The sequence below is a fragment of the Pseudochaenichthys georgianus genome, chromosome 16, assembly GCF_902827115.2.
Source record: "Pseudochaenichthys georgianus chromosome 16, fPseGeo1.2, whole genome shotgun sequence".
In the NCBI taxonomy this organism is placed as follows: Eukaryota; Metazoa; Chordata; class Actinopteri; order Perciformes; family Channichthyidae; genus Pseudochaenichthys; species Pseudochaenichthys georgianus.
Genome location: NC_047518.2, coordinates 31886626 through 31911602, shown reverse-complemented (window position 1 = coordinate 31911602; position 24977 = coordinate 31886626). Strand labels below are relative to the sequence as shown.

Below are 24977 nucleotides of genomic sequence, written 5' to 3'. Positions count from 1 at the left end.
CAACGCCGGGATGTCCCTCAACCGCAACAACCAGTCCTCTAAACTGATTGGGTTAAGGAGGAACAAACCACCGCTCTATGGGTGACGCAGGCCAAATGCAACCCCGCAGAGTAGCAGATGTCAAACGCCATCATGGCAGCCATGTTTGAACAAGGCAGATCCATGTACATCATTAGAGCAAGGAGTCACTACATAGCAAAGCGGGCAGTTTCCTTTCAATCATATTAACATATTAAAAACTGGTTTTAAATGTGTTGCCCTAAAAACAGCCGTGGCGATAAAGGTTTAGATTTTGCTGAAGAACAATAAATATGTATTGATGAGATATCTGCGCTCTTAAGTGAGTGTTTTACTATAATATATCTTGTTAAATATGCAGTTAACCATTCCTACGTTTTTATAATTTACTTGCAAGGATACACAGCAATGAGAATACATCAGAGTATGTGCAGCTACCAATAATCTATGGCTGGCAATCATTTCCCCTCGACAGTAAATGTCATACCAGTTCATGCCATTTACATCTGAATTAAGACCAAATTGGCTGTTAAAAAACACAAAAGACAAAAAGAAACAGATTCCCTTCAAGATATGTTCAGCCCCTTCTTTCATCCTCACTGGAAAGCTAAAACAATCTTCAGTTTAATTTGAGACTAGTGCGTATTTGAAAATAGAAAATGTGTGTCTGAGGAAGAGTGTGTGTGTCTGTGTGTTAGATCCTCTGAGCTAGCGTGTGCTCTCTTCTGAGCCGTCTTCACATATGGACCGTAAACAGGGTGATTACCAGACCGGGCTGGGCTCCGCCTGAACGCCACCCAGGGACTCTTTACATCATCAGCGCACTGCTCATGCCCGGCTAAACACACAAACACACACACTGAGAGCAGCCGCTCGCACATACACAGACACACAGACACACACACACACACACACACACACACACACACACACACACGCGCAAATGAGGGTCTCCAGGTGACCATACGGTGGCCTGGGAGGAGAGCTGGCTTCACACTGAAGGCACCTACGCACACGCTTGGATCTAAATACACAAATACACAAAGAACATTTTAACATACGAGCACCGTACATAGATATACGTTACACAAACAAACACACAGGGACGCACAAATATATTCTCACACTTTAACACACACACAGACACACACACATTATTGGCCCTTGTGAGAGATATACTGCCGTTTCATTCAATTCACTCCAGAGCTGCCTCTATGATATACTGGCTACACTGCCTGTTAATACAATATCTGCGCTAGTGCTTTCCATCCAGCCTCCCAGCCGACAAAAAACACAGAATATAACACCTGACATGTGAGCGCACATACCGTATATCCAGCCTAAAATGTTAATAATTAACTAAATGAGAAAAAGAACAAAAGCCATCCAGTACGATCTGAGTTTGGGCCAATGTTTATAGAACAATAACCATACGTTCAACAACACCTCGGCTTTTTGGCTGCCGTTGCATACAAGTGTGTGTGTTGGGGGCGGTAAAAGAAACAAAAAAAAAGAAATCATGCGGCAAACAAATGACAATAGCCATTGATTTGGATTTTCTATGCCGATTCTCTTTTCCCACTTGATCAAACTCAGGGCATTTGATAGAAGTAAAGGATAACATGTAGTGGTGATGGAGATAGGGGGTGTGTGTTTTGTTGTGCAGTATGGTAGCAAGGGGGCTGGGGTTGGGCGTTAATCTTTTTTTTTTTTTTTTTAAATAAGCAGACTGGGCTTCAGCACCTGTGATAAGGGACATTCTTTAGCCAGAGAGCTCTGATTCATGTCTTTGAGTAACTCCTTGAGGGCGTTTCTTACTGTAGAGTGGCTCCATTGCTCAGGCGGCAGGTCCTCCAGCTTAGGACAACTGTGGAGAGAGAGAGAGAGGAGACATGCAGGGGAGAGGGGGGACAGGGAGGATAATATAGGGAGGGGAAGGGGTAGATAGGGATGTAGAGGGAGAGGGGGGGAGAGGGGTGAGGAGAGAGCATGAGAAACAATTCAGATGGAGAAGAGACAAAGACCGAAAAGGAAAGCCAGCAGCCCTGATGGTATCTTGAATAAATAATAAAATACACAAGCAACAAATTCAGAAACACGATATCAGAATGATTTAATCCGATTGCAAGGATTGGACATTCCCCTGATCTGTAGAGCAAACGGGTAATAACACAAATCTGCAAATCTGGAAATACATTTGACCCAAACCACTATGGACGCATGTGTGTGAGAGGGGAAGTTACCCTGCAGCTTCCTTTACAGCAGCCGGCAACACTTCCTGGTCCAACATCATTGGACTTAAACACACACTTTTGACTATATCGCGCGTAACAGCCTGATTCTAACACTGACCAAAATGACATCATTTAACAATGTATAAAACATCAAGTGCAAACAAGTTTCATTATTGACTAATTTGTTGAATATACTTTCTATAATGGTGATTCATTGTTTTGTCCTCATCAGAAAAACATTACAAAAAAAGCCCCAAATGAAGTCTTAAAATTGCTTATTTTCGTCCAACCAGCAGTTAAAACCCCTAAGACATTAAATGAATAAGAAACAAAAAAAATCCTTACTCCAACAATTAATCGATTATCAATCTAGTTTTACATACACATCTTCAGCCCATTGTTTCAGCACTATTGAAGTGGTGTGCTAACAACGTGCAATTTGGGAACAAAACATTTTACCCATAACGGGTTTTAAAACCGTCCAAGCCTTTAAAATACATATTGATGAAATGGCCAAATCACTGGAACAATCAGATAGACAGAGCGAGGAGACAGGGAGAGGAAAGCAGAGAGAAAGAGAGCAGAACACACGGGCTCTCGCTCTTTTTTCCCTGCTGCAAGCGCCCCTCCAAGACAGACAGATTTCATTTGGCGCATCAAGCAGATGCATCTGGAGATTGCTCTGTCTCTCTCTCCCTCTCTGCCTGCCTCACTCTCTCTCCCTCTTTCATATTCCCCCCCCCCCTCTCTCTCTCTTTCTCTCTCTCCTGATTGTTCTGATTAGTTAATTACTTTATACAACACATCTGCTGGATTGATGCATGAATTATACATCAGCTGCATGTGGCGACTATTATTTCGTGTTACTTCTACCTTCCTGGCTGGTTGTGCTCGGCGAAACAATTTAAGGTGTTACTGGCTAGATTTCTGCGGCAGTCGGGGCGGTTGGGGGTTGTTGGGAGGGGAGTTGAGGGGATTGTGGGGGGGGGGGGATGAAAATGAGGAAAACAAATACAAAACAATAACAATACTGACAACAATATGCAGTGAAATCAAAATAGATTTATAGATCACATAGAGATTGGCTTTGACGTTATCTGGTGCCAGTGTTGAGTGCCGCAGGGGCTCTACCTCAGAACAACTATTTTGACATGGGGGTGGAAGTGTGGAACTCAACTCCCAGTTCTCTTTTGATAAACACTTTACATGTACAAGACATATGTATGAGGTGTTTTGTATTAAATGTATCGCTGAATTACTTTTCGTTAAACCCGCTACGACACTTGACAAGTGAAAGAAGAGATGAGACATTGAGCGGGGGGTGATGAGTGTACAAGTGCATGAGCCTTCTGTGCGTGTGTCCATAAATCTGTCAGTGTGGAAACGTTACGAGCACGGAGATAACAGGAGAGTGGAATAGAAAGGGATGCGTGCAATGGTCGAGGCTAACATCTGCTTGTAAGAAAACACACACTCGCACACAAACAATGGATTTTCCAGAACACCTTAAACTGCTCCAGCAGCTAGAAAGCCTCTGGGGAGACGGTAGTGAACGAGAGGGGGGGAGGAGGGAGAGGCAGAAAAAAGGGGGGAAGTGGAGACAGACAGCTATCCATGCATTCAAGGCTAGCACGCCGGAAATAAACACAACCTTCTGTATTCTGGCTGTTGGACGCGTTCACATCAGTCAGTGTGTGAGTGAGTGCTTCTCACATGGGGGGGCACAGGAGGAGAGGGGGGAGAGGAGGAAGAGGCAGAGCGAGGTAGGAAAAGAGTCGGAACAGCAGCTGGCATAAGCCTCCACACCAGTGCCACTCGGCTGTGTGTGTGTAGTGTCTTTGTGCCTATGAGCACATGTGAGCCTGTTTGCGTCCGTGTTCTAAAAATGCTCGTATGCGCTCGCCGTGCGTATAAATATAAGCTTCACTCCTACAGAGTAGCATTTAGCAAACAATATGTTGAGTGATGGCGCCAAAACGGCTAGCTAAACTCAGTGTGACATTCTTTGTTATTATACGTGATGTAGGTTCAGAAGCAATACTGTATATAGTTTACTTAAAATAGCCGGTGCAGCCAGGTTTATTTACGCAACTATTTCAGGTGAACAACCGTGTATTCATACTGCAGGGTCATTTTTAGCTGTGTGCTGTCTGCAGTTGCCCACCACATTCATTTAATTATAAAAAAGAGTTTAAGTAGTGCTCAGCTCAAAAACTGTTACCCTCATATATAATTCTACCAATCCTAAATGCATAAATGCCTTATTTTGACATCAGTTACCATAATTAACCATTTAAATGTGGGGTTGCTACAGGAGATGAATCTACTTGATATTTTTTAGAATGGTGTTCCTATAACTTAATGGTTACATTTACAAATAACCCGATCTTTGTGTTTCTTAAGGCGAGGAAGTTCTCTGTGTTTAAATGTTGTTCACATTTCCTGGGAAAGGTCAGTCTGTTCTTTGTGTGTGTGAGTAATGTATCTATTCTATTCTCAGTATCAAAGATGCAGAAGGCATCGGCAGATTGGCACCTGCCTCTGGGCATACAAGACAAGTGTGTGAATGTTAGAAGCAAGACTAACAGGTAAAACGTTTCCTCTGTGTATTAAAGAAAACTGTGTGTTTTAGGTTTCGACAGTGCACTTTAGAGGGTGGTAGGCAGGTAAAACAGATTCTATGAATATCCACACACATGTTGGATTGGTACACATGTATGCAATCAAGTGTTGGATTCTAGTATGTGGTGTTTCTTACCTGTGGAGCTGGATCTTGAGCGTGACAACGTGGTAGACGTCCTGCAGCATGTCAGCCACCGTAGCGTCCGGTGCGTCCGTCACGTATGACAGGGGGACGGGGTTCCATTTCCCCACCTGAATCATACCTGGACGATGCAACACGTATGTGCACACACACATGGACATTGGTGGATATGGACACAGATATTTGGACGCACAAATGCACAAGAATGGAAACAAGAAAGAAGAAGAGAATAGATCAGCACAAAGGTCATTTAGCATGACCTCATTAGGCTGCATCCCTTTAAAGAGTGTGTGTGTGTGTGTGTGTGTGTGTGTGTGTGTGTGTGTGTGTGTGTGTGTGTGTGTGTGTGTGTGTGTGTGTGTGTGTGTGTGTGTGTGTGTGTGTGTGTGTGTGTGTGTGTGTGTGTGTGTGTGTGTGTGTGTGTGTGTGTGTGTGTGTGTGTGTGTGTGTGTGTGTGTGTGTGTGTGTGTGTGTGTGTGTGTGTGTGATGGACAGGCTATAATGAAAGAGCATGCTAAGAGGCACCTTGGAACAGCCACCCTCGGCCTGTGTGAGCTCAAGTGCAATTAGCAGACCCTTTCCTCCACCTGCCCCTCCCACCCACTGAGTCACTGAGTGTGTGTGTGTGTGTGTGTGTGTGTGTGTGTGTGTGTGTGTGTGTGTGTGTGTGTGTGTGTGTGTGTGTGTGTGTGTATACAAATAAATACAGTATGAGTTGCGTGTACGCACGATGCGTGTAAACATGTGAGTGTGTAAGCCTTTGCATTTAGACTGTGTGGGAATGTGTGTGTGTGACCCTAGCCAGAGTTGAGCATCTCCTGTCTGGGATCAGTGTCAGGATGTGTTACTGCTGACGGCAGGCTATTATGGTCACAGAGAGGGTGTTTGTGTGTGTGATTGAGCCACTAAGATGTGTGTTTGAGTGTGTACAGGAGTAACAGCATGCCAGAAAATGGTGTAGAGAAGACGCTAATAAGCATTAGAGAGATAGAGCAAGGGGGGGGAAAGAAAAGTGGCAGAAGAGAGAGGAAAATGAAGAGATAAACAGAGTGAGTGGTTACCTTTGGCCTGGGCCGCTGAGCTGTGGGAATAGCCCAGCGACAAAAGGGCCATCTCGATGAGCTGGTTGAACAGCATGTCTTTACGCACCAGGACGAACTCGGCATGCTCCTCCTTGCTGTCAAAATCCATGGGATTCTCGTAGTGCTCCACCACACAGAACACAGGCAGCATGTTGCCTGAGGACACGGAGACACAGAGACAAGTTATAACTAAAAGGGTTCACATTTCTTCACACACAAACTTTGACCTTCAGTGTTTGCCGAGGGACGAGATTAATATTTAGAGCTGTCGATTAAGTTACACTCTGGCTGAGAGTCAAGGGATTATGAGTGAGTGATTCAATTGCTGTGGAGTGGAAGTTCTTGACAGAAATTAACTAAAGGATGAGTTTGGACCACAAAAGGCATTTTTCATCTTTTATAGGACGATTTCAAACTCAACCCTAACCTCTTTGTCTCAATGCCAAACTCTCACAGCAACGTTGGGAATCAAACACTCCTTACTGCACAATTCGGAGGCTGAATTTATTTACCTATCTGTTTTATTTAGAAATACTCTATATTTAATTATTCCTTCTGTGTTTTTCCCAGATTGTCTCAACAGTTGGAGGATTCCTTCCTGCAGTGTGGAGGTCATCTTCCAGGATAATGAATTAGAGCACTGTGAGTTGTGTTAGCTTTATATATATAATACAAATAAATTGGAAATAATGTTCACCTTAAGCTTAGTGTGAACAGCAGCCACCAAAATCCTCTAACTCGTATGTCTTCTTTTGTCACAATTAACCGTTTATTCACTATACAATTCTGTGATCACATTTCCTTCTCCCTGCCAACCTAAAATCATTTTCCCATGATGCAGTGCTTCGAATCCCATACCACCTCTGCGTCCTGAGGTTTTCTAGTCTGTGTCAACAGTGGCTCTGCTGTTAGGTGGAATGAGCAATCCTTGTCCAAAGACTGCCGAATGTTCAAGGGACCCACTGCGCAAATATCACCTAATATGCCTTTTTCCTAAAATAACATCCTGGACGTTTTAGGAAGAGTAATGGTATGGGGACAACGTGGCCTTTTCAAGTCTCAGTTTGAATGATAACAACAGCATAGAATCGAAAAGTGTTAATAATAATAATAATAATAATAATAATAATATATTTTATTTCAGGACACCCAAGGTCGCCTTACAGTGCATTTAAAAGTTAAAATAGCTAAAACAAAAACGGTTGATGAAGAGCTGACTGTACTACGTACATCCAGCATGTTTTACGATTGTCCTGTTGCCCTACTTCCTCACTATGTCTCCACTCTACTATCACCTGAGCATTTCTGTAATCTGTTCATTTATTGTTCGTGCCGATTAAAATGATTCACATTCGAATATTTTCCAATCCCAGGCATTCCAGAAGATGCACACAGCTCTGGCAAAACAATCAATAAGCCGACAGATGCCAGGGAATGTGCTGAAAGAGCTGCTTTTCTCCTCCCCTGATTTTAATAGATAAAGATCTAACAATAAAGACTGCTGCGTAGGTTCATTTGGGGGATCAATACTGGCTTTGTTTCCAGGGAGCCCGGAGAGGGCTGCTGTAAATATTGTTTCGGGCTCAGACACAATGCCCACTGTGGGCTCTCTGCGAAGCCTCCGCAGCGGCCCGCCCGCCTCCATCGGCTGCTTCACCCTTTACCCAGGAAGAAACTCGGCAAAAGGACAAGAGGAGGGGAGGGGGGAGCAATGAGGAGGCTTGGAGGAACAAACGTCGTAGGGGGGCCAAGAGAAGCAGAGATGATGAAGGAGAAGAATTAAGCTCTCTCAGCTGGAGTGCGACACGTAGATTATAGGAGCAAATAAGAAAAAAACGGCCCATCCGAGGACACTCACAGCCACATTCCAAGAGTTCCTCAGTCCCTCTTGCCCAAAGAAAACCAAAGCAGCCAAACAAACAAACAAACAGGCGAGCCGGCGCTGCCAAGTGCTATTACAACTCTGAACCTGCAGGTTTGAAACTCATTCCCAACCCACAAAAAAACAAACACATTATCATAAAAAGGTTCATATTTTGGATAGCTTTGCCCGCCGTGTTTTTCATAAGAAAAAACAAGTTATATTAAAAAGCTATGTCATGATCTCATAGTAAAGGCTCCCTTTAAACAAGAATGGCTCTTAAAGGACGGAAACTTGGGCTTAATAAAGAAATGTCGGAGCAGGGGGGCTGCGTTTGGAGAGAGGAGCGGTGACACAGCGCTCTGCAGCACGACACAGGAATAACTCTAACAGTGCTTTTCTATTTGCTATTGTCTGGGCAAATAAGTGGGAGTGCGTGCAGTGTGTGTGTGCGCTGAGATGACTAAAGACACATTGTAAAAAGGTTTAAGAGTTTTGGAGAGCATGCAGCGGGTGGTGGAGGGTGGTGGAAGGTGGTGTGTGTGGGAGGGGGGCTATTTAAACTGCATTTAAATAGCTTTCCATTATTCACGTGGTTTATTCTTCTCCTGCTCATGCCCAAATGCACACACAAAGTTTTACTTTATTTGTTTCATAATAAGTTTGCACAAACTAACAAGTGATTCCTTAATTAATTATCTGACAATTATTCAAAATTAGTAAATTGTTTAGTCTCAAAAATGTGGGTTTCAACTAAAGATAATTTGGGTGATTATCTACTCAATTAATCAATGAATAGTCGATAACATATCTGAGAAATAGCAAACAAATGGTGATGACAGTTTCCCACTGCCGAAAGCAACATATTTCAATTGTTTGTATTGTCGCACTAACAGTTCGAATTCCAAGTATTCAGTTCTCTGACATATACGCCAATGAAAGGTAGCACATTCCTATTTGAGAGGCAAGTACTTGGAAGTAATTTTCTTTAGCAATTAATTGTTTCAGCTTTATAAAAAATAGTGAGTGATGCCCCTTGCAAATTTCCCAAAATCTGAGTTATCAATTGATGGCTTTGTCCAATAAACTTTAGAAAACCCCAAAAAGTACAATAACAAAGAAGAGAGTTTACAGGTAAATCGTTACATTACTAAAATCAGCAAATAGTTGCCAATTTTCATTTTTAAATACAAATGTTCTTTTGATGGACTAATCAATACAAAAATCATCCTTTACGTGCGAGTATAGCCCTCTCACACACCCGTCTCCCTCTTACCTCTCTTGTGGCAGGTCTTCAGCAGGTGGCCGGTGGGTTTGTACGGGACCCCAGCTAGTTTGGCCCCGGTGCTGCCCAGCCGGGCCCGTCCCAGGGGGCTGCCGTTCTGCTCCAGCCGGGGCAGCTTGGCCGGGGGGGCCTTGGCCTCGGCCATGCTGTTCATCAGGTCGGAGTTCTCCTTCCCCAAACACACCTCGCTGAGATGGTCCATCATTCTCAGCACCTCTGCTCACTATCACCTGGGGAGAGACACACAGAAAGATTCGGCTGTCAGCGGAGATATGTGTGTGGCAATAAAGAAGCACTGTAATGTGCTGCGAGGGGAGCATTGAGCACCAAATATTTTGTGTTGATGTCACTGACATGTGAAGATGTCATGAGACGTTTTTATAGAGCAAAAAATTGCTTTAAGTAATTGAAAGCTCTGAGAACAGACCCATTACGGCAATAGCTGCCAATTCACTTCAGTTATGACGACTCAGCCATGGTGACGTTTTCGTGCTGCTGTAATGTTCCCATTTTTCAACACATGTATTATGTATGATTGTCCCACTAGAGATTCCCATGCGAGAAGGGGCAAACAAGCCCCGGTTTTAGCGCAAACACATTAATTTGCTGTGAGATTCCACTTGAATGAATACATTGCAGTTCAAGGAACAAGGTTCTGCTGCGGCGCATGCAGAGAGGTGAAACTAACATAATTTGGTTTCTGAGTCACTTCGTGTGGCTTCACATTCATGACGCAGCTCCGAGGGAAAGGGCGGCGTAAGGCCGCACCATCATTTTGCAGTGACAGATACACACATACATTAATACACTATCAGGTACATGACTTTACAGGTTTGAACTTTAAGTTTCGCGAGCACAGAGCAATATTCATGGAAATCGATACGTTTACAACTTTAGAATAGGGGGAAAAGAAGGCAGCTTTTGGAAACTTATAAATAGACAGTTGCTGAGTCGTGAAAATAATGCTCAAAAGTGAAAGAAAGGACACAGGGGAGATTTAGAGAGGAAGAAATGATGGGGCGACTTTGGCAGCTTTAACCACAGGTTAGTGCATAGACACAAAGTTATTGATTGAGGCTGAAGCTGACAATTCAAACATTATTTTAACTCCCTGGAGTAAACTTTAAGAAATGTATCAATCATAAAACACAGGTTTATGAATTAAAAAAAATGGAATGGAAAAAGTAACTAAGGGTGATGCATGCAGGTTGACGCACTGTGCTGATGAACATGAACTGGAATGCTGTTGTCAAAGAGTGAAAAGGGCAAAATCATCCACCCCCACGCAAAAGATCATGAACTCCCCCATTCATAACACGCAATGAGGCCACTAATGCCCCACAAATAAGGGGCCAAAGGAATCCAGACCCTGATACAGTCCGGATCCAGGTCAGGATTTGTAAATGACCTTAAAACACAAAAACAGGAGTTAGAATTGACCATTAGCCCTAAATGAGGAGTTAGGGGAGGAAGGAGGAAGACAAGTTGAGTGAAAAATCTTCCAAACCAACCTGAAACGCAGCACTTCTTCAGCAATCGGAAGCATATAACACCGCCTGGGAAACACGTCTTCTTCAAGTTTGGCCAGGGTAGAAAAGAAAAAAAAAGAACAACTCCTGCTTCCCGGTCTCGTTATCTCTCCCTCTCTCTCCCTACGTGTGCATGACAGCAAACGCTTGTAAAAATACTCAGTGTTTAAAAAGACGCTTTCTCCTGCTCTTCTTCGCGGAGGACTGACAGGCGGTCTGAAAAAACAACAACCCGGGTCTGTGTGAGAGACGACGAGGTCGAGATGGACCGTGATAGGCGAACATTGGTAAGCGGTCATGTGTGTGTGTTGTCCATTATCTAATTCCGTCCAATTGGAGGAAAAACACGGCAACAGAAACCGCTACAACTGGCGACATTTAGCTCAAAGTGAAGGCGACTTCAGCTTTAGTTCGCACCACAACATCCACATCGCTACATCGGCACAGTACAGTTAGCAGCCTCCAGTGGAAAGCAAAGCACCTCGGACACAGTTGTAATGATAAAACCCGCCGCAGAGACCCAATAAACCCTTCTCTGTGTATATGAGAATAAACGTACACAAAAATAGCTCAACGTCCGCTCAGCTAGATTTGACTACCGGCTGACTCAGAAAAAATATTACTAATAACCGACAGTGTGTTCTTGATACCGCGTTGGAGGCGAGACGATATGCGGACAGTCGAAACAGGTTCGCAAATACAACAAGGAGAGGGGGTCAAAAAGTGCGATATACTTTCCGATGTCGAGCATAAATAAGGCTTGCTGTGGATGCATAAGAGAGCTGCCTGCGATAGTACTAGTAGGAGGTGTCCTGTTGGTTGGGGATTGGCGTCCGGACGGAGCTCCTCTTTCTTTCTATCTCCCTCTCTGTCTCTCCCCCTCTCACTCCGTCTCTCCCTCTCTGTCCCCATTAAATTATTAGTTGTATTGACTCATCACTCCCCCCTCTCCTCTCCTCGCTGCTGGTGCTGCTTGTGCTTTCCCTTTCTCCTCCTCATTTCAAATGGCGTGGTGTGTGTGTGCGCGCGTGCGTGCGTGTGAGCATGAGAGAGGGATAAAGAGAGAAACAGGAGTGTGTGTGTGGTGGAGTGTGCAAGGAAAAATAATCCCCCTATAATAATTTTAATAAAATCGGATTATTTCTCCATATCTCAAGCCGATAAAGTCCCGAAGGAGACAAATAAAAGTGGAGAAAGTGCAAAGGGACAGCAACCACATACACACACACGCGCATACACACACATAAACGCACACACACACAGCAAGGAAGAACGGTGGTGCGATTTCCGGCTGTGCGCGCAGGAATTTTTAATCAGCTTGATTAGAGTGAGGCGGTCCTGCATGTATTACTGGGTAACACACAGATGCTCACGCGCACACCAACACACACACACACACACACACACACACACACACACACACACACACACACACACACACACACACACACACACACACTAACACGCATACAAGCACACGCACATGCACACACTCACATACACAGTGTTTTGTTTTTGTATTTACTTTTGTCCAGAAAATAGTTTTTAAATTCTGTGATTTTGTCAAAGATGAACTATTTGACATCCAGTTAGTTTGAGATAACAAAAAACATAATAATTAACTAAGGGGAATACAAAAGCATAATTAAATAAAAACGTGTGTGCGCCCCTAAAACCAACATCCCATCAGTTTTTTTGTTTGTATCAAATCTAAAATAAATCCCCTAGCCTTTTTAATAAAAAATAAATCAGAAGTCAAAAAGCAAAAGCTGAGTTGCAATTGCAGAACTATGACTACATTCTTAGACCATCATTACAATACAAACACTATTTGTATATTTAAGTAGGTATACACTTATATCTTGAGCTCTTAAAGACCACTTGCAATGCAATAATTTGCACTAATAAATATTTATGAGGCTCAAAAAGTGGAAAGGCTCCATAAGTCTGCACACTAAAGGTAGGGAGATACATCCCTGCTGCTTAAATTGCAAGGATTTCTCCAATATGTGTTGGATGTGCCAACACTAAATAGATGTTCCTGTCAGTAAACAACATATGTAGCGATAGCAGGCATTTAGCCTTTCTTTATAGTCTGCTTTTATCTCACAAACTTTACCTCCATAGCAGGTCGTACCGACTATGTCAAACTGGATTATACCAAAAATATTAGACAAGCTAATCTCTGTTGATATTGTCAACAAAACCCTGAACTGTCAAAGTGGACAAAGAACTGAATTGATGTAAGAAAGAAAAGGATGAATGTTTAGAGGCTGCGGAGCAACACAATCTCTGTAAACAATGGCAGACTGGAAGGTTTTTTCTCAAGTTGATGTGTGAGTTTTTGTCATTATTTGTCCTTCATTATTTCATGAAACCTTCCTTGTTGGCGGCCTGTGTTGCTCCCGAGCAAACGGCAAACATATCAGACCAGGTAATCTCTGTTGATATTGTCAATAAAAGCCTGATATGGTGTTTGTACCTTACCTTAAGGTGGCCTAATAATAACAGTTTCACAACTTTATGAGCAAGGCCAGACTAATATGTTGTGGACACACACACACACACACACACACACACACACACACACACACACACACACACACACACACACACACACACACACACACACACACACACACACACACACACACACACACACACACACACACACAGGTGACAATGCACACAGGAGGAAATGTTTTTTTTAACACAAATAAAATATATTGATATAGAAAATAGTAAGTAAGACGTATTCATTATTTCATTACAATTGTGAGGCAGATTGAACATTAAGCTTTTGCTTTTGGCATGAGAGGTATACCAAGCAAGATGGGGCGACATGATCCTCTCATCTGGCCAATATCAACATCAAACAAAAATGAACAAGCTTGGCTTGTCGTCCAGGTTGTGTAAAAACAAAAACAGGAAACCAACATAAAACAGGAAGTGTGTACACCTTTGAAGACGACAAAGGTGGTGAGCCGACCGTGGAGGTCAGGCGCATGTGAAATGCTACATAACAAGACATGCTCACTAATAAATCTTTGCAGGGTTTATAAACCCCCTCTGTGAGAGAATAAATACAGTGACAGTACATCTCCTCACACAAAGCTGTTGTTTCATAAACAATGCAACACAACAGACGTGAGCTTTTTAGTTTAGCTTGACGGTAAGCACTGTCAGGTGATGATGACTGAAACTCTACTAAACAATAAAGAAAGTTATTCAGATTTAAAGAAGGAATGTATTGCTAGATTTTAGGGGAAACATACTGGAGTTCTTTTAAAAGGAGGCAGAAACTGGAACAGATCAAAGGACCAATCCCGGAAGAAGTGATGGTGTGTTGTATCACCGGTAGAAACAATACATTTACACTTGTCATTCAACCCCCATTTGTGAAGCGAAATCATTGTTCCACCCACCAAGTGAGGTCAAAAGTTTTCTCCTTTTTAAGTACATTTGTGATGGCATTATGAATTCACAGCAGAAGGCCAGCGGAGAAGCTTTTAACGGAAAAATACAATGTGAAACTCACCTTTCGGACCCCAGATGGAACAATGTCTTGCAATATTGACACCCAGTTAGCAGGAGGTGTAAGTTTTGAGGGGGCGGCTGCATTTTAAAAAGGGTCCTACATCTGTGGTTTATTCTAACAGGAAATGGAAGAGTTGTTGAAACTGCTCACATGAGACCTCAACATGTTTGAATTCATGAGCAGAGGCTGCTGCACAGATTCAGTGATCAATTCTTATCTTAACCATTCTCGGGGTTTCAGTGAGCTGCCAACGCTGTGTACTGAACACAGCTGTGGTGCGCAGTGTGGTTAAATGGCTCTACTATGTGTCTGAATAAAAGACCCAAACTGTGGAGTAATTACTACATTTTCAGATTCATTGCAATGTGAGATATTATTCTGCTTCTGAGAAATGTGACAGATTTCCGCAAAGTTACTGAAGACATGAAAGTGAAATTCACAAATGAATCATATTGAAATTATTCTTGAGCTTTGTGAGAGGTACATTCCAGAGGATGAAATTGTCCTTATTTTTTTTTATATTTAGAAATAAAATCAGGTCATATTTTTATTGAAATGTATGTGCAGCATGTCAGATGTTGCTCACTGTTGAGGTTCATCGCTGTCACTGTGATATGTTATGTAGTAACATGAATCGCACCGACAGGCTGCAGTCACCGCCACCACCACCACGCCCCCGCCTCCACACCCACACCCAAACCTTCTCCTCAGCAGATCACTTTGCATCACCTGCACGGCATCGCTGCACTACATTCTGCATGTTGACATGTTTTCTCCGTTGACATGCTTTACAGCATGTTCACTGCAGCTCCCGTTCCTCCTTTTCTTGGTCTTTTTCCCTGGCCGCAGTTAGCAGCGTTAGGAAAATAGGAGCGACGGTGAAAGCAAGCCATTGTCGGCAAATGCTCTTTTCTATCTGGCATGACGCAAGCAGCCGCAGTCATTTCCACTGTGATTGTCGGGCACCATCAGAGAGCATCGATAACCCCTGCCAGGCCTTGGCACTGCCAACAGGTGCCGGCACTGCCAGCTAGGTTGGCACGAGGTAGCTGTGAAAACCCTCTGACATCCAGAAGGGCACAGATTTGCACTGAATGCACCACTGAATCAACACTGCTGATTATCAATTAACATATACCGTTTTGTATCACACAGAAAAGAGGGGAAAAATGGGTTTTCAAACACAGAAAGCCTGTTTAAAAATACTAGCCGTGTGCTGTTATAATTGTCTGCTGAATACAGATTTAGCTCTGTTCAAGGTGGGTTTTCACAAGCCTGTGCGGCTTTGTGTTGGGGAGATACAGTACGTAATTGTTCAGGCAAGATGTGTGCATGTTGGCTACATTTGTACAGGAAACATGCAAAATGACATGAGAACATGGCAGCCTGGATGCTAAAATGCAACAAAAGACGCCGCATATATAAATGTCAGGAGTCATAGCATTACACCGCAGATACATTTCTCTTTCTCTGTGTGTTTTACCACAGGTACTGTATGTTTCCACCAAAACACACTTATCACAACTATCACATCTGGCCTACTGCTTTTTAAACCACATGTTTATGCCTCAGGAGTAATTAAACATTATGTCTATTTCGTTTTTTTTAAAGACAGCCACAAGCAACACACAAAGGGGAAAAAATAAATGTTAAATGTATCCGTGTTGGCTCAACATAGAAAAGCCTCTTCCTTTATTTACTGTGTCAGGTGAAGCCGGCGCCATCACTGACTGCACGTAGGTGTTGTGATGTCTTCATGCTCACCACTGGTAATGCTTCTAATGGGGATTAATACGATTATTTGGTTTACTAATACAAATTAGTCTGCGCATCCAGTCTGAGCGAACACAAATAGCACGAGGGTAAGCACTGTCACTGGTTTGACTTTGAGCTCTTTCTTCAAGTGTCTCTCACAATAAAAACACATAGATAAACATAATGGTATTATTAAAGGCGGCAAAGGATTTAATAATCTGTTTGGGAACGTGTCAAAGCACGTCTGCATCAGTGTGGGCACAGATGAACCTCAGCGAGACAGAAGATGACATGCTCAGTGAAAAAAGGAAAATAAGGTGGTGTACAGTGCATGCCGTGCAAAACCAACAAGCAGTTAAATGAGTAGTAAAAACCATGAAATCAGTCTGTCCAAACGAAAGCACAGAGTTGATGCGGAAGGAGATAGTATTTTATAAATAAACAAATTGGAATAGTGTATTTTGGAACATAGAAATAATTTCTCTCTATGGCATTTGTAGGTTCTTCTTATGTGGGGTAATGCTTTTTAAAAATACAATTACAGACTCCAGACTAACCAAAATGTGCTACTTAAACTAAATACTAAAAGACTAGAAATTTGACGATTACAAGAAGCTGCAACACGTCTCGCGTCTTCTCAGAAATGCAATGTTCTGTTTGTGAGTGACAGCTTTCTTTTAAATGACTGATCTTCCTGCACAACTGTTGCTCAAAAAACACAGCCAAGGTTTATTTTATAGTGTATACATATAGCTGTATATAGAGTTAAGGGTTGCGGTTTATTAATATTCCCTCATAAGAAATCTGAGGACCATGAAGAATTGGTTAATCAGTCGTTACGAGGTAAGCACAGATAGACTAAATATTTCATAATGAACATATCCTCCAAATCAAATTAGTTTTGTGTTTTCCATTAGCCTCTCATACAGCTAGTGTGGCTTTCAATTACCAGTGAAATAAGGTGATTTCTGCATTTCTCATATGTCCGTGCTTCGGTGTTGGGAGGAGGAATAAAAGGGAGAAAGAAAGAACAAGGGGGATGTAATGAACTGAGAGTCGACTCCTAAGTGCTTAATTGTTTTATAATCACATGAAGTCGACAGAAATAGAAGCGGAGCGAGTGGTCCGCACCTAAGGTCTGCTGACAGGAAGGCCGAACGCCAATTGGGGTCTCTGTGTCGCCGTATCAGGACGTTTCTTTCACCTAGGGTGATGTATGAAAGACAAAAACTGATCCGCTAACACCCCCTGTTCTCACTCTCTCCGCTCTCGACTCCCACCCTTACGTTGTGTGGTGAGTACTGTACACAATGCAACTCCCACACTGATGCACGCCACACAGAAACATGTACATCCGCTTGAGCTGTGTGGAACAAGGCCTCTTTGCAGGTTCCGGACCTCAGCATGAACCCTGACACTAAAAAGCCGTCTTCAGGGTCATCAGGTCCACATTGAGCGTAACTTACAGCAAGCCAGCTCAGTTTAGATCAATCTTCCTCGCAGGAATCTGGATCAAAGATTTCAAACGGCATCTCTTACTGAGAAAACCCTTCACCGCCTTGTTTAAAACCCCCTCTCGCTCTCTTTATCAAATTATAAAATCAATCATTCAAAGAACAATGAACGGACAACAGAGCCAAAGCCGTTTTTTAAATAAATAACTGTTCTGTCGCCGCTCGTTGGACTCCGGTCATCACATGACAGAATAATTAAAGTCTAATTTCTGCCTCGTGGGTCGCAACAGATATACAACTAACATAATTGGAACTACAAGGGTGTTTGTGTGTGTGCAAGAGATACTGAAGATGGATTTGTGGCACAGATTGAAGGGGTGAGAAAGGTTGCCACATCCTGCTGAGTTTTCCCTGACCTGAGGGAGACGTGGTGAAGGGCACAGTATCCCGGCCTTGTGGGGAGTTCTTGGGAGTGTTAAAGAAATGAAGGCAGGGGATAGGATGGTGTTACTCGCCTCAGTGTGCGAGAAGTGGCGCTACGCTGAGATGAAAGGAGTGATGGGATGTGGGGAAAACGGCTCTTAATATTGAGGCTCAGGCAGAACTATTGAATAAGAGGTGCAGACTTAAGGATATGGTTCTTTGCTTATTTTAATCCCTTGTCAAAGGATTCATCATCCATCCTCTGACGAACAAAACAGTTGATAAGGCAAGGGTGTGAGTGTGTGTGAGACACGGGCGGAGAACACAGTATCTGTTGAAATTGTTTCATTGGAGTATGTGGGTGGGTATTAACAACCTGATCTTAGCGGGATGCGCTTTCCTCTAAATCGCTCTCTTTTTTTCCCACCGAACAAAGGATTCAGAAAAACCTACACAGATTGGATAAAGGCAAGCATTGGAATAAAAGACAATGAGTTTTTTCCCTCTCAGGAAATAAAAACAAACAAACACATGATGAGACATGTAATAATGTGATTTGAATCGTGAAAACTTAGATGTATATGCTTGCTTAAATTATATTTGCCATGGTAGCATGAAGCAATAAATAACACGGACGAAAAAAGAAATCTAACATAAGAGGGATGTCAATTTTGTAAAAGCGTGACAAAACCGACATGATGGACTTTGGGTATTTTATCTCCCGGTGAGGACACGCCAACCCAACGGGGCTGATTGTCAGGACCCAAAAACAATGTGACGCTTTTATCAGGAAGCCAAGGAATCTGGATCAACAGTATGCAAAGCAAATGCCAGGAAAAATGCAGTAAGACATGCTGGGACAACATAACCCTCAAACCCCCCCTCTTTCTCATTTATATAAAGAACTTTCCAGATAATGACAAAATGAGCTCTAACTCCCGAATCACACACTAAGCGCTCACCCAGGGTGGTATCTCTGTAGCTGGCGGAGGGGGGGCTTTCTTACATTTTTTTCAGCCCTGGAATGCAGCGGTCCCTATCAACACACCAATCATTTCTTTTTCAAAACTAGTTGCAACATGTCATCAAAAAAAAAGGCTGGGAATCATTGTTATCTTTCTCCTCTATTAACAATCATAACAGAGCTATTTCATATAGAGGAGGGATGGGGGGGGGTGTGGAGGGGTGGAATCCCCAAAGAGCCACACATTAAAAAACGAGACAGGCCTCTTATTTACTGGCGACAGTCTAATAAATACATTTGCTGGCAGCTAAACAGGTATTTACTCTGCTCCCTACCACAGGTATAATTTCACTGTTTGCTGAGCTGTTATTTTGCTACAGAGATAATTATCGAGGTGGTAAAGAAAGACGATTAATGGTTTTAGCAGAGATATCAGTCTCAGCAAAGTGAGACGGAGGCTCGCACTAAACTCCCAGTAAATACCCCGCAGTCGGGGGTTTTAATTATCCGACTCTTTTGCTGCGGGAATTCAACGCACAACTCCAACACAAACACAGCGATACATTGATAAAGGATTTTTTGTGGCAACTAAACTTTCCATGGACATTTTTTATTTTCCTGATAGAGAGCATAATTCAATTTGAAATCAAAGTGATGAAGCATTCTTGATATCATTTTCAGAACACACCACACAGCAAAAACAACAAAAGACATAACAACCAGTGCCCTCCAATGTCAACACTAATTAGTCTCTCAGGGTCACCGGGCAAACTTTGTCGTCCCTCGCTCTCATCTGACAACCTGCTCTTCAGCGTCTGTTAACCTGAGACTGAGCGAGAGCTCGGCACGCCAACATGCAGCCGCTCTATTGTATTTAACTAATCTGGTTAACACTGGAGGGGTACAAGGTTTAACTGGTGATACACAGACCTCACTGTCCCCAATGACCTACAGGTTACACACCGCCGACCTCACAACATGAACAGACAATTACAGAAGGGTTTGATGCAAGAGCTAGTGGGATTTAAGGGAGACAGCGAGAGATGACATTGTTTTTGAAGCTGATTTCCGGTTACGACACAGTACAGTAAACGCAACGTGCACTAGTTTCGGTGAGTTGTCATGAAAACAAAACTAAACCCTGAGGGGGAAAAAATGATCTTTAAGTTATAAGAAGAAAGGTAGAAAGATGGAAACACTTCGGTGTTTTCCGAGTTCTCATCCTAATTGTAAATCACAGTAAGGTTACTGTAAGAACCGTAAGCACGACAAAACACACTCAAAGGACTTAATTTCACACTAATAAGCTACAACAGATGTTTAGGCTTTACTGCTGGATGTGTGTGACCTGGCATCCGTACACTGATTTGTATCATTGCTGCCAAACAAGTTTATATGCAGGCGTTTTAACCTCACAGACTGACGTTGTAGATATGTAATTGAACATTTGTTGTGCTACTTTTAAAAACCACAAACTGATGGAAAGGGGTGTTTCTAATAAAGGCTGGAGGCGAGGAGTAAAACCGAGAAGTTTTGTTTTAATGTTCACAAGGTGCCGTTGAGGTCTTTTTCTGAGAACATTTACAAGAAGCGATACATCGCAGCCTGAGACAGGAAAAGGGCTTTGTGTCATTGCTGTAAAAATGCACTGACCAGATAAGCCACAGCACCTTGAACTGCCACAGATCTGCAAAGATAAAAGAAGAAACACACCGGCGCCCTGCCATAACCTGCTTTTCTTCATGCAGAGGTGCCATGCTGGACCTCGTGACCGCATGTAAGCAAAGCACACAACCCGAAACCAGCGTGATAATAAACAACCGGTGACACTGGAGGCTGAAGATTATTTCCGGATTATAACCCTTTAATTATCTGATCAAGTTTCCTATTTAATTCAAATTGTTACAAAAAAATGTATCCTGAATTTCTTTGATCATTTTCATAGAGCATCACGGCAAAATTAGCAAATAGAATCTTTACAGATGGACCTAAAACATAAATTCTAGTCTATTTAAGAAGTGTGTTCTTGCTTCTATCTACATATAAATAATACAAGTGAAAGCCACTGGCCATGCTGGTGTGTGAAAAGTCAGCTGTTTTCTGAAGGTGCAAAGAGTGAAACCTTTAAAAACCTGAAAACCTCAGAGCATCAGTGCCCACGCAATTTTAAGCTGGCAATACATCTTCTCATAACTGCTCTGTCTCTATCTCTCCCACACACACACACACACACACCCACACCACACACACACACACACACACACACACACACACACACACACACACACACACACACACACACACACACACACACACACACACACACACACACACACACACACACACACACACACACACACACACACACACACACACACACACACACACACACGCAGAGACACACGCACAGGTCTGGTTACCTGAAATTACTTTATCAGCACTGTGACAAAAGCCACAAGGCAGACCATACAGCAACACCATCTCTGTATCATCACTTCTATCTGACTGCCTCACACCAAGCCATGCAGAGAGAAACACAATTATTAACTGTTTGTTTGCCCTTTTTTACCTTGCCAGTGGAGGCTCTTTGTTGAGAGTTACACAAAGTGCTTCATGCTACAGCAATAAAAGTGTTGAAGCAAGTTGACACGTAATTAAATAGTAAGTATGTGGAGAGAATAAATGAAGTGTCTCTAATGGCCTAATAAAAAGTAGTAAAAGTAGATGGGCAGTTGGGCTGCAATAGCTTCAGCAGTTCTAAAAGACATGTCAGCGGTTTGGTAACAACTGTGGTTTGTCAACACACACTTCATTATGATGAGTAAAAAGAGAACATTATGAGAGGAGGTGTGACAAACAAGATGCAAACATATTATAATCTGAGAGAAAAATAATAACTTAAAGGTATTTTCTGTTGTACAACTAAAGATCAGTGGTTCCTGAATTCATCAGGTCAGCAGCAGCATCACTTCAGCTGCGCACTGAATAAGTTGTTAAATGAATTAGAGGAGATGGATTGACTTAACCCCGCGAATATCACGAGTGCTTTGCTTATTCGTGCAGAAATGCAGGCCTGTGTCTGTACATATAAAATGAGATGCCAAAACAAAGTTCTAATTTGTGCGTTTGTATTTACCATTAACGATAACATTCATATTATTTGTTCCCCTTAATAAAATATTAAATCCTAGCAGCCAATATGGTCGGTGTGGGTTTTAAGTGATTTTGCAGATATGTCTGAAATAGCTTTTAATTCATTTAGAACCGCGTCGTTTATCCTTCTCATTCCGAGGTGATGCACCTTATGTTGACGAGTCGTGCGATAAAACAAATATGAATTACAAATATGATTTAAAACATATGCAGAAAATGTGCGGATACACTAACCATGCACGTGAAAGAATGACAGCAGAGAAGCATTCAGCAGTGCACACTGTGGGACCGTACCTTAAAAGTCAGTCGCCCGACCTCTTGTTTTCCATCAAAAGTTGAGTAACCTCTTGTCACTGCTCCACGATGAGAGATCCAAAAATAGGCAACTGCTATGTGGGAGGAAAAACTGTTTTTTAAAACGTCAAAAGTCCTATGGTTGAGGAGGGGGGAGTCGTGTTGTAGAAACCGCACAGGCGGAGGTTGAAGTTGAGGAGCGTACACGGCGGATGGAGCGCAGAAATGTGAGCAGCGGAGGTGAAGTAGAGGAGAGGAGAGTAGCGGCATGTGAGGAGGGCTGCTTTGAGAGGGTGGCAGGTAAACGAACCGCCCCTCCCCGTTTCTGATGCTCAAATCGATGATTTGCCAGCTGTGGCGCAGCTTGTCTCATTGCCCCACTTTGGTTTTTACAGCCGTTCCTCTCCGACGCGCTGCTCTCCGGGGACATTGAGAGAGAGAGAGCGAGAGAGAGAGGGAGAGGGAGGAAGACACAGAGAGAGAGAGAGAGAGAGAGGGGGGGGGGGGGGAGAGAGAGAGAGAGAGAGAGAGAGAGGGGGGGGGGGAGAAGTCAGCGCCAGGAGAGCTCTCACACTCATTCATTTTCATATTTACACGCCACATGTTTGCATGTCAAGAAGAAGAGGAAGGGGGTAAAAAGTCTGGTAAATAGCCGTTTGCGCGCAGCGGCGTGCGTTTTGTTCCGTATAGATCCAGAGCCTGTTGTTCTAACAGCGGAGGGCAACCTGCCAGCTCCCCGCACACCTGAGCGGAATATGAAACCAAACAGCCCGCTATAGTCTGCCATACATCACATGCTCTTAGACACATTAAATAGCTGTTTATTAACATGAGATGATTTGTTTAACGCTGCATAAAAAAATGTTTTCGAGAATAATGAAGTTTGAACAATGCTGATGAGAGTCATGGTGTCTTGCTGCTACCGAAAGCGTTTTTGTTTTCCTTTCACTTCTCCAATTTAAACAAGGCTTTTACTGGGAAATAATCATTATTATGACTTTTTTGCCAGTGAACATTTTTAATTCATCAGAATTGAACCAGACTCGCTTTTATTATATGAATGCAAGCTGTTGCTTCTTTTCTGATGCAACTTTAACCCACACACGTAAAGCCTCTCCATCACATTTAAAAATCCAACCGCGGGCCTATCAAGAAAAAAATTAAGAAAGGCACATGTGTAAGATAAATAATAATACAAATATATTAAATGAGAATTACGTGCATAACAGCATAATTTCATTTTTTCTGTATTGTTTGGACGTCTAAGAACACAGCCTGAAGCAGTATCAACCGAAGCAGAGGACACTGACAGATAACGGGGAAAAAAGCTTTTATTTTCGTCCTCAGTGTCGAAATGCATTCGTGGTAATTTCATTGATTTTCAGCTGTAACTATGTTGACTGCTGTCGTCAAAATTCCGAATATAAGTCTCCTATTTTTTTCTTGCCAAAGTCTGAAGTTAGAATGGAAAAATCTCAAGTTGCAGAGAGTGGTAAATTAAATACTCTTAATGAACAACATTTTAGAACAACATTTTACAGTAAATGAAGGGAGGATAAGAAACGTCTCTCCATGGTAATTCCTGTTAATACACTTCTTAATGTTGTTCATTAATGTTTCCTGCAATATATTTGAAATAATAAAAAAGGAAAGTGTGTGTGTGTGTGTGTGTGTGTGTGTGTGTGTGTGTGTGTGTGTGTGTGTGTGTGTGTGTGTGTGTGTGTGTGTGTGTGTGTGTGTGTGTGTGTGTGTGTGTGTGTGTGTGTGTGTGTGTGTGTGTGTGTGTGTGTGTGTGTGTGTGTGTGTGAACATGATTGACAGTTTACATCTGCACACAGGCTAACTGCTCTGCACTAGCAGGTGTGCAGGAGCCCACAGGTAATGCAGCTGTTTACTCACAATGTGAATGTGTTTTTCTTACCAGGTTTAGCATAAATAACACACTGATCCATTTACATTTACACTTAATTTACACATCCCATTGAAAATAGAATTAACGGGAAAAAAGAGCCTGAAGAAGCCGAAACAAGACAAACAGAAGGTGAGAGCCTTAAGACAAAGGTTTTGGTCTCAAACATCTTTAAATATTTCTGATTATCTGCTGTTCTTTTATCAGAGCACACACAGAAGGTCCTTATCGTAAGTTGATACATTTAAATACTTCTCAGAGAAGTTCTTTTGTTGTGGTTTTGTGACTTTTGAAACATCTGAGATCTGCATTTTTTTTTTTAAAGAGTGAGAAAAAAAATCACACACCCTCACACACACAATCTCTGCATATGATTCACACCAGCTCTCTCCTGGGAGAGTAAATGGGAATAGAAAAGTTCCAGTAAAGAGATTCAAATGTGCTTTCTGCATAATTATAAATTCATGCTAAGTTAGGGATGTTTTCATCATTACAGACAACAGCTGGTGATTTCAATGCAGCCTGTGTTTTACCCAACAATTCATGTTGCTGCTTTCGAAGCCCACATGTGTTGCAGTTGTCACATTTACCACAAGGGGGACCGGTGAGTCCCTTCTTATAGTGGGTAGAGGGAGATAAATGAAGAGGAGGGCAGCAAGGATGACCCCTTTCTATAAGACACATGTTATACTTTAGATTCCAGCTACCCGTGCC

The 24977-nt window shown here is 42.6% G+C and overlaps 1 protein-coding gene across 4 annotated transcripts in view; it reads right to left on the bottom strand.

Annotated features, from left to right (window-relative positions):
- The window catches only part of satb1b (SATB homeobox 1b), a 56647-nt gene extending 33920 nt beyond the window's left edge, over window positions 1–22727 (bottom strand). For 2 of the 4 annotated variants that reach the window (XM_071205923.1, XM_034103091.2), the window contains exons 1-5: window positions 10756–11664; window positions 9236–9474; window positions 6078–6254; window positions 5011–5137; window positions 1762–1885 (exon numbers count right to left, since the gene is read on the bottom strand). In XM_071205923.1, the coding sequence (XP_071062024.1) occupies window positions 1762–1885; window positions 5011–5137; window positions 6078–6254; window positions 9236–9449 (642 nt within the window). In that variant the 5' untranslated portion in view covers window positions 9450–9474; window positions 10756–11664. Of the gene's footprint in view, window positions 1–1761; window positions 1886–5010; window positions 5138–6077; window positions 6255–9235; window positions 9475–10755; window positions 11665–22354 lie in introns of those variants that run through there. The other 2 variants (XM_071205924.1, XM_071205925.1) reach the window with 2 other exon arrangements.
- Between the last annotated feature and the right edge of the window lie 2250 nt (window positions 22728–24977).